General features: G+C 40.9%; 1 protein-coding gene across 1 annotated transcript in view; it reads left to right on the forward strand.

Moving 5' to 3' along the window:
- Positions 1 to 13,424, forward strand: part of PKD1L1 (polycystin 1 like 1, transient receptor potential channel interacting) — a 189,582-nt gene extending 176,158 nt beyond the window's left edge. The window contains 1 exon segment of the mRNA XM_077998175.1: positions 13,326 to 13,424. Within this exon segment, the coding sequence (XP_077854301.1) occupies positions 13,326 to 13,424 (99 nt within the window).
- The last annotated feature ends 1,995 nt before the right edge of the window (positions 13,425 to 15,419 follow it).

Here is a 15,419-nt window from a genome sequence, read left to right on the forward strand (position 1 = left end):
CAGATCACATAGTCAACAAAGAACTAGTATCTATAATATATAAAGAAGCCAAGCCTCAGAATTCAACAGTAAAAATGCAAATAATCTAATTAAAAAACGGACCAAAAAAATGAACAGACATTTCACTGAAGAAGATGTACAAATGGCAAACACATGAAAAGATGTGACTATCACTAGCCGTTAGGGAAATGAAAATTAAGACCATAATGATATATCACTACATACCTTAGAAAGACTAAAATAAAAAATAGTGACAACACCAAATGCTGGGAAGAATGCAGAGACCACATCACTCATACATGGCTGGTAGGAATGTAAAATGGTACAGCAACTATGGGAAATAGTCTGGCAGTTTCTTATAAAATGAAACATGAAAATTATTGCCCAGAAATTATCTGGATCATAGATCCCAAAGAAGTGAAGACTTAGGTTTACATAAAAACCTGCACATGAATGTTCACAGCAGCTTTATTTGTGACACCTCTGAACTGGAAATAGCTTTCACTGAGTGAATGGTTAAACAAACTGTGGTCCCTTCATATCATGGAATGCTACTAAGCAATGAAGACAAAAAGAGTATTGATCCACACAACCACCTGGGTGAATCTCCAGAGAATTATGCTGAGTGCAAAAAGCCAAACTCAAAAGGTTACATACTATATTATTCTATTTATATAAGTTTTTTTTTTTTTTTTTTTTTTGAGACAGAGTCTCACTCTGTCACCCAGGCTGGAGTACAGTGGTACAATCTCGACTCACTGCAACCTCCACCTCCCGGGTTAAAGTGATTCTCATGCCTCAGCCTCCCCAAGTAGCTGGGTCTGCAGGTGCACAGCACGATGCCTGGCTAATGTTTGTATTTTTAGTAAAGACGGGGTTTCACCATGTTGGCCAGGCTAGTCTCAAACTCCAGACCTCAAGCCATCCACCCACCTCAGCCTCCTAAAATGCGGGATTACAGGCACGAGCCACCACGCCAGGCCAATATAACATTCTTAAAATGACAAAATTATAAACATGGGAAGCAGTTCATGGTTGCCAGGAGTCAGGAAGGAAGGAAGAAGGCTTAGGTGCGTCTATGAAAGGACAGCAGAAGGGATCTTGGTGATAGAATGTTCTTTACTTTAATTCTATCAATGTCAATATCCTGGCTGGGATATTGTTTTGCAATTTTGCAAGATGTGACCATTGAGGAAAACCTGGTAAAAGGTACATAGGAGTGTTCTGTATTATGTCTTACAACTGTGTGTGAATCTACAATTATCTCAAAGTAAAAAAAAAAAAAAAAAAAAAAATTAAACAGTAACAAGATTGTTACAGCATACAAAATTACAATAAGTTGAAAATGGTAATAACTTAAAAACCAGTGCAAATATTAATTATTTTTCTAGCAAACAAGAGAATAGTCCAGTCACAAATGTGCATAACAAGTGCTCTTCCTGGATACCTCCTTTCTCCCACCCAGCCCATGGTTTATCCTTTCCCCAAGTATCTTTTATAAATGAAAGCTCCAAAGCATGAAGGCATCTGAGCTCCTGCAGTAGCTGGACATCCTGAATTGCTCAGATTTCTACCTAATGAGATTCTGGCCTCATCTGTGGGCCCCGCACCATATATATGTTCGCAGTTTCTGCTGGACTAAAACCCAAATAGGGGTGGAGGGAAGAGCCTGTGTCATCTTAGACTCTGTAAAGGTGCAGCCATTCTCAGAAGCTCAAAACATCTGAGTTATTTGGGACAAGAGTAATATGTTTGTATCAGTAACCAAATATCTCCGTAGAGAATACTAGCAAGAAATGTGGGTGGAAGAGAATCTGACCAAGACACAGAGATACGGGAGCTGAGCCTGAGTTACGGACCACTCCCACTGATGGTATCATTGAGCTGGCTGACAACTTGCTCCTCAAAACACACCATGTTTCAGCATAATTTAACCACAAAAGGCTCGTCAGCATTTTGAACAGCATCGTATCCCAGACAGAAACTGACAAAGGAGACTGAGTCTGCCAGTGGCTGTAAAAAGCTGTCCACACACACTACCTTGATCATTTGATCTCTGCTCTCAGGTGATGGGGCCTGCTTGATAAAAACCATGCAGCCATCTGACCTATTGGCAAAACGTCTGCCATCAGCAGTGTCTGATTTCTTCCACTTTTGGATCCATATTTGCTGCTTAGCCTAAAAAATAAGTGGAAATGTGTGTGGCGCTGGGCAGGGCATGGTGGTGTGTTTTTGGCATTCTTCAGAGCAGATAAATGACTTGAGGGAAGGGTAGGAGAGAATATGTTTTCAAAGACTTGAGATTCTCTCCATAGGACAAGAGCTTCTAGTTTAGTTACTAATACAACAACCTGTTAGCTGAACACCGTTTTTTAAAAAGGATGTGATTGCCAGTGTCTGTTCTGTGGGCACAATTCTTTCCAGAATGAAAAGTTCTGCCTTGCATTTGAAGTAAGTCCAGTTCAAGAAGAGCACTGCCTTTGAGGTCAGTGGGAAGTCAGTGTCCAAGCCTGTTCCACAGTATGCTGGGTCAGAGAAGACATTCGTGTGCTGAAGCCCAGCCCTGAAATTGAAATTCTTATGAGACTAAGAATCTCATACAAGATGAGGATGACTTTTAAAATCACAACTCTCCTATATATCAGTAATACGTAGTCTCATTTCAATTGCCCTTATCTCTAGACTGAAGCACACTGGAAGTTGGTAAATCACAGGTCAAAGACCTTTCCAGCAGATCAAATACAGGTGCATTATTGTTTGTAAGGGAAAATGTTTTCTTCATCTTCACCTGTCTGTGGGCTATAATACCTCCTTGATGAGCCACCAGGTCTGTATGATCTCCAAGTGACTCACTGGCGTTTCTTTATTCTAATCATGAGTGACTTCAACACCCTATCATTCTTTTGTTTCCGTCTGATGTTGAGCCGTAACCTGCTCTGTAAACTCCACCAGATGGAAGGAATTTTCCCCGGAATCAAAATTAATCATTTAACCACTTCTCTCACATATGTGAGGCAGTGTTGTGTTCTTCCTCCCGCCTTGGCAGCACTGGTGATCTTCCTTCCCCAGCCTAAGCCCCATCAACCCCCACCGCCACCATCCTCCCATGACGTGGCTTTGAGTCACCTCATCTGCTGGTTGGCTCCTGGTGATTCTCCTCAGGCCTTGTTTGTACTTCTTGTATCTACTCTTAATGATAAACAATAGTCCAGGAGTACCACGATTAGGAAAAATATGTACTGTGCTAAATGTTGATGGCTACCAGCATCCATCTCTGTCTCTCCCTCACTGCCCAAGCTTTGTCCAGACCCCAGCTACTGCCCAGGCACTGAGGCCACCTCCCCTGCAGCTCCGCATAGCCCCTACAGAGGGCAAGGTACCCTGCTTCTGAGCTTGCTCCTGAAGGCATCGGGAGGGCACCTCTTCACGCTCTTTTTTTTTTTTTTTTTTTTTTTGAGATGGAGTCTCTGTCTGTCGCCCAGGCTGGAGTGCAGTGGTGCCATCTCTGCTCACTGCAAGCTCCGCCTCGCGGTTTCACACCATTCTCCTGCCTCAGCCTCCCGAGTAGCTGGAACTACAGGTGCACACCACCACACCCGCCTTTTTTTTGTATTTTTGGTAGAGACGGGGTTTCACCGTGTTAGCCAGGATGGTTTCGATCTCCTGACCTCATGATCCACCCTCCTCAGCCTCCCAAAGTGCTGAGATTACAGGCGTGAGCCACCATGCCCGACCTCACGCTCTTTTTTCTTTCCCAAGCGTAAGAGATACCTGGAGCAAGGTTAGAAAGAAGCCTTGTGCTGAAGATGGCAGAGCTGCCTTTCTAAGATGGGAACTGTGCCAACTTTCTCTTGCTTATGTGAGAAATAAACCTTGATCCTGTTTTGCTCTAAGGAATCTGTGGGCTCTGTGTTATAGCAGCAGCATGGCTTTTACCAAATAATTTCTCATGCTTCACACTTGCCTTGGAAACTATACTGACACTAATGCAGCCCCCAATTATATTATTATTTATAACCTTTGACAATGGTTTTGACTATAAATAATGTAAAACATGACCCTAATTGACTGAAACTGCAAGGAAATATGTTATCTACAAAACCAGAAGTTGAGAGGTGGGACAGATGCCATCTCTGCATTCTGCTGTGTGCTAGCTTTGCGCTAGCTTTGCCTCAGGATGGAGGACACCCTGCTTGGTTGCAGGATATCTGCTACAGGTCCAGGGATCACATCCAGAGATGAAATGTCCATGGAAGGAAGAGACCATCTCCCTCGGTCTTATCATGAGATATGAGGAAACTTTTTCAGGAAGTCCCCAAGAATATTTTCCTTCAAATTCATTCCTAAATTAATCTTGGTGAAATGGAATTATCATGATTAATTTAGACTAATCATTTGGGATAGTCAGAATTTAAGTGTCAGCCGGGTGCGGTGGCTCACGCCTGTAATCCCAACACTTTGGGAGGCTGAAGTGGACGGATCACTTGAGGCCAGGGTTTCCAGACCAGCCTGGCCAACGTGGCAAAACCCCATCTCTGCTAAAAATACAAAAATTAGCCGAACGTGGTGGCTTATGCTTGTAATCCCAGTTACTCGGGAGGCTGAGGCAGGAGAATCAATTGAACCTGGGAGGTGGATGTTGCAGTAAGCCAAGATTGCACCACTGCACTCCAGCCTGCGTGACAGAGCAAGACTCCTTCTCAAAAAAAAAAAAAAAAAATTTAAGTGGCAACCAGTAGGATCTTTGGAGGTCTTAACACCTCCCAACCTGTTCCGTCCTTAAATTTTATTGCTAAGCAATGTCTTTGCTCCTGTACCTTTCTCTCCATAATGGTGCTATTTATTTTGTGGTCATAAATACAGTTCTTAATTATTATTCCTGTTAGACTTCATATGTTTATCACAGCATTCCAGGTTGAATTGGATTCTGCTAACACTTATGTTCAACCTATCTCCCAGCTTCAAAACTGAATCCTATAATATTTACCAGATACCTACTATGTTCTCAGCACTGGGGTATGAAGAAGAAAATTCCTCAACCATCTCACAATCCAGTAAAAGCAAATGAGCAAACAGGTGTGGAGATGCGCTAGGCTTGGGGCCAGGCTCAGTCAGCTGCTAGAGCAAATCCGGGTGCATCAGAGCTGGAGCTGAGAGACCTGGAGGAGAATTCCTCAAGGGAGAAGCAGCCAGTGACAATGGGGGACCCTGAATTTTGTTTTGTTGTTACTGTTCTTGTAATGTCTTTATCTTATATGAATATCAGGATAATGCTGTCCTCCTAGAATAAATTTGGAAATATTCTCTCTGCTTCAGTTTTCTGGATGGGTTTGACTAGAATCGAAACTATTTCTTTCTTAAATGTTTGATAGAATTCACCAGAGATGCCATCTAGAGTTGAAGTTTTTTATTAGAAACTTTTTAACTATGAATTCAATTTTTAAATAAGTATAGGACTATACAGCTTATCTATTTCTTTTTAAGATAACTTTGGTAATGTATATCATTAAGGAATTTTTCTACTTCATCTCAGTTGTGAAATGTATAGGCATAAAGTTGTTCATAATATTTCCATTTTATCCCTTATCTGTAAGAAGTGTAGTGTTGTCACCTCTCTCATTCCTGTTATTGGCAATTTGCGTCGTCGTCGTTGTTGTTGTTGTTGTTGTTGTTGTTGTTCTGATCGTACTGGCTAGAGGCTTATCAATTTAATTGATCTTCTCAAGGAACTAGCTTTTAGTTTCATTCATATTCTCTATTTTTTTTTCTGTTCTCTATAGCACTGGTTTCTGCTTTGATTTTTATTATTTATTTATTTATTATTTACTTTCTTCTGTTTACATTGAGTTTAAGTTGTTTTTCTTTTTATAGTCTTTCACATAAAAGCTGAGGTCATTTAAGACCTTTCTTCTTTTAATATAGGCATTTAGTGCTTCAGATTTCTCTCAGAGTACTGCGTTAGTATTCATCCCCGAATGAAAATGATATGTTTTCATTTTTATTCCGATAAAAATACTTTCTGACTTCCCTTTTGATTTATTCTTTGATTCATGGGTGATTTAGAAGTATATTATTTAGTTTGTATGTATTTTGAGATTTTCCTGATGTCTTTATGTAACTGATTTCTAATTTTATTCTGTTGTGGTCAGAGAACATCCTGTGTCTTGAATCATTTGAATGTTATTGAAGCTTGTTTTGATGGCCCCAAACATGATCTAACTTGGCAGATGTTTCATTTGAACTTTAAAAGATTTGTATTCTGCTGTTGCTGAACCAAGTGTTCTGTAAATATCACCTTGATCAAGTTAGCTGATGGTGGTGTTCAGGTCTGCCCGGCACTTGCTGCCTTTCTGCCTACTTGTCCCATCAATCACTGAGAGAGGGGTGCTGAAATCACATTCTATAAGTGTGGCTTTGCTTCTCTTGCAATTCTCTTGGTTTTTACTTCACATCACATTATCTTCATTCTCTGTATATAAAGTGTCTTCATTCTCTGGCTGCTTTTAAGATTTTCTCTTTGTCTCTGGTTTTGGGCAATTTGATTATGATGTGTCTTGGTGTCTTAGTTGTCTTCATGTTTATGGTGTGTGGCTTTTGCTGAGCTTCTTGGATCTGGGGGTTTATAGTTTTCATCAAGATCAGAAAACTCACTTTCACTGGCTTCAACTGCAAGTGTATTAAGCCGCTTAAAGTTGTCCCACAGCTTCACTGGTGTTCTTTTCATTTAAAACATCTTTTTTTCTCCCCGTGTTTCATTTTAAATATTTTAACTTGCTGTATCCTCAAGGTCACGAGTCTTTTGCAATATCTGACCTTCCCTGAATCCCATGCAGCATATTTTTCTCACACATTGCAGTTTTCGTTTCTGAAAGTTTTGCTTTTTAAAATATAGCTTCCATATCTCTACCTAATGTTTTGAATATATGAAATATAGTTACAACCTCACAATATTTACGCTGAGTGAAAGAAGCCAGACCAAAAAGAGTACCTACACAATGCTGCCATTCATAGAAAACTCTAGGAAATGCAAAAGTAATAGAGAGTGACAGAAAGCAGATCCTGGCTGTCTGAGGGTGAGGGTGGGACTGGGCAAGAGGGAGGCGTGACAAAGAGGCCTGAGGCAACTTGGGGTGATGATCTTGATTATAGTGATGGTTTTACAGTTATATATATGTGTGTTATATATATACATATACATAACACACACATATATATACACACACATGCATATATCACATGGTATATTTTAAGTGTGTGCAGTTTACTATCTGTCAAATATATATATGATATATATATACACATTATTTTCATTTATTTATTTATTTATTTTAAGATGGAGTCTCACTCTGTTGCCCAGGCTGGAGTGCAGAGGCTCCATCTCGGCTCACTGCAACCTCCACCTCCCGGGTTCAAGTGATTCTCCTGCCTCAGCCTCCTGAGTAGCTGGGACTACAGGTGCCCACACCATTCCTGGCTATTTTTTGTATTTTTTTTTTAAGTAGAGATGGAGTTTCACCATATTGGCCAAGTGGTCTCGATCTCCTGACCTTGTGACCCACCCGCCTCGGCCTCCCAAAGTGCTGGGATTACAGGCATGAGCCACTGCGCCCAGCCTGTCAAATATATTTCAATAAAGCTGTTTAAAAAGTAGTAATCCTGAGCAAACTTGTTGGCTGTCATTCCTTTTCCTCGCCCAGAGACATTCATCCATCTCTAAGGAAGAACAAGGGCCATAAGGCAAAACTAGAAGAGCAGTCTTAAGACCGCAGTGCACCCACACACTTGCCCTGGGGTCCTTGTCACCCTCTCTCTGCCATCCCACATGGCTCTCAGCGGTGGTGACTGGGCGGTGGGGCAGCAGAGACTCTGGTGCCTGCTTGACCACCAGCACAGCACATAGCTGCTCACCTGTCCAGTTATTTTCTTAGGAAAAAAAAAAATTTAAAAACCCTGCAAGATCAGGCAGAATGCATTTTGAAGCTGGGACTTTGATAATTATTGTTAACCCGTTTATGCCTGAGGTTGCAGTTTTTTGAATTTTTGCAATCAGATTTTGGCGATGACCTTGAGCAATAGGATGTAAACAATTCCCACATGCTTAGCGTTCCAGTAATGGAACACTAGGCCTCAATTTAAGTTGCCCTCCAGAAGTATTTTTTCAGTTTACTCTCTCACCAGCAAGGAGGGAGGTTTCTTTCCCCCAAAAACAGTGGCTCATACTGGGGATCCTCTTTCCTTTATGTCTTAGACTGATGGGATAAATTACTATTTACCTCATTGCTGAAATTCACATTTATTTGGTTAGTGAAGTTTAGTATTTTTATATATGTTTGCTGACCTTCACATATATAAATATGCCTATATATAAAAAATATAATATATTAATATATATAGTCTGTTCATTTATGTGGCCTAGCTTTCAACTGGAATATTTAGCCTTTTGTCTGATTTTGCAATACCCTTTAAAATAAGAATGTAAACTTGTTAAATAGTCTATTTTTTACTTTTAATTTTTTATATTGACAGCTAACAAATTGTATATATATGAATACACACATATATATGTGTATGTGTATATTATATATGTAGTAAGAGTGAGTACATCGACACTTACCTGGAAATCATGATTTTTTAAGTGAAATAACATATAACAAAACTAACTTTTCTCCTCATCAGGATTATAACAAAACAACATTGAACAAAGCAATGCTGTTTGAGGAGCTGGTGTATGTTGTTTTATATGTATTATTTAAATTAGTACTTTCCATAAGTCAGGCACTGTTCTAAATTATTCAGAAGTATTAATGACTTTAATCATCATGACAACCCTGTGGACTATATTTTATTATTAGCTCCGTTGAAGATTGAGCAAAATGAGACACTGAGAGGGAGGATGAGCAAAATGAGACACTGAGAGGGAGGATAATGTGTCCTAGGTCACACAGCTGTGAAGAGGCGAGGCTACTATTAAACCCAGGCACACAAGCTCTAGAATCCAGCTCTGAACCACTATGCTATCTTGTCTCTCAAGGACAGAACTTCTGTTTTGATTTTATAGATGTCTCAAACCTTATCCATAACCTGTGTCACTTCTCAGCTTTCACCATTGGGATTATGCTTCATAGAACCTTTTTTCATCCCAATGACATATAAATACTGATTTATTTTTCCTTCTGCTACTTATATCAGGTTGATTTGAAATTTGTTTCAGTATGTTTTTCATTCTTTCTTTTTAACCAGCAGACATCAAGGACTTCTGAGGAGACTGGTACCTTGCATAGGCACTACGGACCCCGTTTTGCTTAACCCACCCAGCAGCCAATTTTAGCAGACATCCTGGTTTTGCAGGTGAGAAGAATTGAGATACGAAGAAGTTTTGTTAATTTTTCCAGTTCATGCAACAAGTAAATGGGAAACCAGGATGAAAATCAAGGTTCATCTGTCATCAGACTGTTACTCATAATCACCATTCAGAGAGTTCAGATGTGGGACACGATTCTAACTCCAGCCTTCTCCCAAATGGTTCATTTGCCAGTTTCCCTAGAGTTACGTATTGTCTTATTTGTTTGTTTTACTGAATCTGAGTATTAAAAGCCTTGTATCTTGTGAAATTTCTTTTAGGTCTAATAAAAGTGATGAAAGAGACCAGGATAACTTTCTAATAATTAAATAAGATTTTTGAAATAAAGTCCTTATTTTGTAAATTTAACAATTGAATCTTGCTAGATTAATAACTCATTTTTCCTGATGTACTAATTCAATATAAAATGGTTATTCAAACTGAACTTTGAAGTCATCTGGGCTGCTGTTTTTGAATCCATTTAAAAACCTACATGCTCAGATCAGAATTAGCTAAGGAGATTATTAAGTTTGGAGTGCGTGCTATATTTTTGGATTCTAAATAGTTTCAAAATGCCTGGTTTGGCGTGCATATCAGTGACGTGGGTAGAAGTGGATGGATGGGATGGAGGTGCCTCCAGCATCATGGAAACACACCGTGCTGTGGCCTCCCCGTGGGCCTGGGGCTGCACACTGGGAAAGGACAGGGGGAGAGCGTCTGGCAAGCAGACCTGGGAAAGATTTTCAGTGTAATCATTTATTATGTAGAAACCGAGCAAGGTGCACAGTCATCTTAATCCACAACTACCTCATGGGCAAAATGGGAGTATAATGGAACCCACCTCAAAGAGTTTGTTTAAAGCATGTAGCACAGTGCCTGATGGCACATGGCATCTCTGTCTCATTGATTTGACTGAAGCTAATACGAATTCTCTGTATGCGTTTATGTATTTGAGAATGTACAGGTCTCCTCAGGGAGTAAATTGTATGATTGGGAGGCTAACTCATTTGGGGGATGTTGCCCCAGTTCCACATTGACGGACAGTGAGAGCGCATCCAGACTGGAGACCTCTGCATGAGCCAGGACTGCCAGGTGGGTGGGTGGCTTGGAGAAGACTCCTCCCTTCCCCAGTGAAGTAATAAGGCATCACAGGCCGGGCGCGGTGGCTCACGCCTGTAATCCCAGCACTTTAGGAGGCCGAGATGGGTGGATCACGAGGTCAGGAGATCGAGACCATCCTGGCTAACACGGTGAAACCCCATCTCCACTAAAAAATACAAAAAAAATTAGCAGGGTGTGGTAGCAGGTGCCTGTAGTCCCAGCTACTTAGGAGGCTGAGGCAGGAGAATGGGGGGAACCCGGGAGGCAGAGCTTGCAGTGAGCCGTGATTGCACCACTGCACTCCAGACTGGGCAACAGAGCAAGACTCCATCTCAAAAATAAATAAATAAATAAATAAATAAGGCATCACAACATACATCTTCATCCAGTGATATCTTGTTTCATTCCATCAGCTATGCTTTGACAGACTCTTTTCGTGTATTTTTTCATTCCAAATACTTTCATGGAGCACTCACCATGTTCAAAGAGCTTTGAAAAATATAAAGAAAGCAAGACCCATGCCCTTTTTACAGGTAGCTGTTTCAGGAGGGGAAGCAGTAAGGCCAGCAGTGAGTTCTGTGTGGGAGGATAGAACCAATCCCAACAGAGGCAACACTGGCGGGCTGCTGCCTTTCCCATAGCACACAGGACGCAGGTTGACAGGGTTAAGCACGCCTGAGGAGCCTCATGAGTGGCTCTTCTCATATGCCCTGGTGGCCTGGATGAGGAGGTGATGTATCATGGAGATCAGACAGTCTTAAAATGAGGCTGCGTTACAGGATGAGCCACTGTGAGAACCTTTGGGATAACTTTCACTTCTGTATACCTTAGGCCCACAATGGTGATGGTAATGAACATGGTGACAGCGTCACATATGGGAGGTTACCTGAGCAAGGCACCCTGCTAGGCTGCAGCATCAAGTTACCACAAACTTAGTGTTTAAAACAACACTAATGTATCATCTTACAGTTCTGTAGGCCAGAAGTCTGAATGAGTCTCACTGAACAAAAATCAAGCTGCCATGAGGGCAATGTTCCTTCTGGAAGCTCTAGGGCAGAGTCCATTTCTCTGCATTTTCTGGCCTCCAGAGGCCGCCTGCAATTCTTGGCTCATGGCCCCTTCCTCCATCTTCAAGGCCAGCAATGGTAGGTTGAGTTCTTCTTACATCCCATCGCTCTGACACCAACTCTTGCCTCCTGCCTCCACTAATAAGGACCCTTGTGGTTACACTGGGCCCGCTGGATAATCTAGAATAATCCCTCATCTCACGGTGGCTGACGAGCAGCCTTAATTCCATCTTCAGCCTTATCCCCTTTGTTATGTAGGAAACATAAGTGCCGAGGGTCAGGCAGTGGAGGTTTGGGAGGAGCGATTGTCCTGCCTCCCACAGAAGCCTCCCTCTTTTACAAGAGCTCTTCGGGGCACAGCTTTTACTAACCCCATTTCACAAGAAACAGAGGCTAAAGAGGGCAAGTAGCTGCTATGGAAAGGGAAATGCCATTATGTGCCAGTGCATCTTCTAAGGGCGACCACTTCAGCTCATTCGCTCTTCACCACATCATCCATTTCACAGATGAGTAAACTGAGGTCCAAGGGTGGTTAAGCACCTTGCCCAAGGTCACACAGGGAGTAAGTGACTGGCTGACTCTCCAATCCACAGTCCATGTGAGTCCTTAGTAGGGCAAGTGGACCTTGGAGAAGGTTCTGTAGGGGGACATGATTAGGGAACCAACCCAAGGGGGTAGGCGTGAAAGGAACTGTCAAACCAAACCTAGAGAAATGGGGATGTTATTGTATCAGTTGCTGCATTTGTCCTCATGGGTCACGTTGATTTCTAGCAATGGTTGGGAATGACAGGTCACCCTGGCCATTTCAGAACTTTGGAATGTCACACATTTTTAGCAAGTAAAGTTGCATAGAGGTGGTAGAGGGGCTGAATGCATGGTTTTATACAGTTTGGGGCTCACATTGGGCTCAGAGAAACTGAGTTAATATGCAACTTCACAAAATAAACACAATTAACATTTTCCCTTAGGCATGAGAGGAGTTCATGAGATTGTTTGTATTAAGGTGATTTGTTAACTGTGAAATTCTGCACAACCGCTTTGTTTTTTCACCACACATCCAGGTCTTAGCAGCTCCTTGCTGTCAGAGCCTGCTCAGAGGGGAGTGGCCTGGCCTCCAACCAGTGACAGCCAAATTCCTTCTGAAATCTATCCACTCTGTGCCTGCTCTGAGTGTGCTTCTCCCATGGGCATTTCTCCACTTCTTTGAGAAACTGTTATTTCCTCAAAAGGGTCTTTCATTCCATCCCATTGTGTAGAATATGTAATTAAATTCTATTCTTGCTGAACTTAGCTGTGTGACCCACCAGGGTGCAGCCAGCCGATGCCACTGGGCTCCCTCCATCCAGTTTTAACCTTCACCCTGAGAGTTCTCGTCCTTTAGACCTGGGATCCTGTTTCCACACCACAGGGAGAGGAATGAGAAAAACAGGGACATTTTCTGGGAATCTGGTTGTACAGTCACATATAAGACAAGTGGAAAAATTGCTTAAGGCTTTATTTTTGTTTTTATAAAAAACACTTTCATTGTGAATGGGAGTGAGTTCTGTTTTTCTATTTCCCTTTCTACCTGGCCTCTCTCCATTAAAAAAACTAAATCAAGACAGTATATAAAGAAGGATGTCCAGACTACACGGTAGTTAATAAAAAGTCATGGAAAGAAAAGCAAATGACCCCAGGAGGAAAATTAATCATGAAGTTAAGCTGCTGATGGCCAAGATGAAGAAAAGACTGTGGCAGACACAGCCCTTGCTGTCAGAGAGCTTTCCAGTGGAAAACACACGCTGTCTGCCGTCACACCATTGGGCATGCACCCCTAGGCGCTGCCCAGGCTGCTCAGAACACTGCAGCGAATGAACAAATGTGGATTTCGGAGCTCGCAGTCCAGCATTAATTTTGAAAAGGAGTTTCTCACATGACACCTTGTAGAAAGAACTCTGAACAAAATTTCAGGAAACTGATGTTTTCTGGAACTGATTCTCTTACCACAATGTGACCAATTAGATATACAAAAGGTAAAACGATAACTTTAAAACAGACTATCACTGAAAATTTTAAATAACTGAAAAAACTCATGAATTACAGAGAAAAATTACAATGCAAACTAAATTATATGATGCATCTCAATCAGTATTTAGAAGGAAAATTATATTTTAAATGTATTTATTTAAAACCAGGAAAGTTTAAAAATAAATAACTTAATATGCAACTCAAGAACTTAGAGGAAGATAAATTGAATAAACATAAAAAACATAGGAATATGGCCAGCATGGTGGCTCAGGCCTGTAATCCCAGCACTTTGGGAGGCTGAGGCAAGTGGATCACCTGAGGTCAGGAGTTTGAGACCAGCCTGGCCAACATGGCAAAACTCCGTCTCTACCAAAAATACAAAAATTAACTGGGCATGGTGATGTGTGCCTGTAGTCCCAGCTACTCAGGAGGCTGAGGCAGGAGAATCACTTGAACCTGGGCAGTGAAGGCTGCTGTGAGCTGAGATCACGCCACTGCCCCGAGATCAGGCCACTGCATTCTAGCCTGGGCAACAGAGCGAGACTCAAACAACAAAACCCCATAGAAATATAAAACTTAAACATATAAGCACAAAAATAAAAAACAATGAAACAGTTCAGAAACTCAACAAAATCAAAAGTTGATTTTTTGAAAGAACACTAAAGCAGATAGATTTCTAGCAGAGTTGATGTAGAAATAATGAGAAAAATAACAAAAAAATAAGAGCATAAAACAGCAAATTCAGACATCATAAAGATTAAAAAATTAGTAAGATAATCCCATGAACAACTTTATTTCAATACATTTGAAAACTTAAATGACATTTTCTAGAAAATATAAATAATTTGACAAGGAAAATTGGAAATGTAAACCATAGACATTAAATACATAGAATTGGAAATCTAATGGTACTCAAAATTTCTAGAGCATTTTTACAAGCAAATTTTACCAGACATTCAAAAAACAGATCTCTTTATCTCATACAAATTCTCCCAGAGAATTAAAAAAAGAGGTAAACTTTAGCAACTTGCTCTATGAAACTAGTATAATCTGGATTTTTAAAAACTTAAAAGCATCATACAAAAATGATAGACCCATCTTACTAATAAACATAATTTCAAATATCTTAAAACACAAATCAAATTCAGAAGTGTATAAAACTAACATGTGGTAACAAGTGGGGTTTTATCCTGAAGATGGAAAAATGACTTAACATCAGAAAATATGTTAATGTAATCCACCACATTAAAGATTACAGGAAAAAAGTACTTAGCCAGGCACAGTGGCTTACCCCTGTAATTCCAGCACTTTGAGATGCTGAGGTGGGTGGATCACCTGAGGTCAGGAGTTTCAGACCAGCTTGGCCAACATAGTGAAACTCCGTCTCTACTAAAAATACAAAAATTAGCTGGGCGTGGTGGCCCACAACTGTAGTCTCAGCTACTTGGGAGGCTGAGGCAGGAGAATTGCTTGAACCCAGGAGGCAGAGGTTGCAGTAACTGCACCACTGCACTCCAGCCTGGGAGACAGAGCGAAACTCCATCTCAAAAAATAAATAAATAAATGAACAAATAAATAAATAATAAGTACTTCATAAAATTCAACATTATTTCATAATAAAACCTGTGTAAGGAAACCAAGATGGCTATCCTCCAAAATTAGCAGACATCATGCTTAATAGTACAGTCTTAGAAGCATCCCTAGGAAAACAGAGGACAGGACATGGATGTTTGCTATTTCTACATGTATCCTGTAGGTTGAAAACCAATGTAATACAAAAAATGCAATCAACCAGTAAGATAAAGCCAATGGAATAAGGTGCAGAAAGGATAAGAATAGAAGACAAAGAAACCAAACAAACAGTCCTCAGTTGCAAACGACATACTTGCCTACCCTCCTCCCCA

The sequence above is a fragment of the Macaca mulatta genome, chromosome 3, assembly GCF_049350105.2.
Source record: "Macaca mulatta isolate MMU2019108-1 chromosome 3, T2T-MMU8v2.0, whole genome shotgun sequence".
Classification (NCBI taxonomy): domain Eukaryota; kingdom Metazoa; phylum Chordata; class Mammalia; order Primates; family Cercopithecidae; genus Macaca; species Macaca mulatta.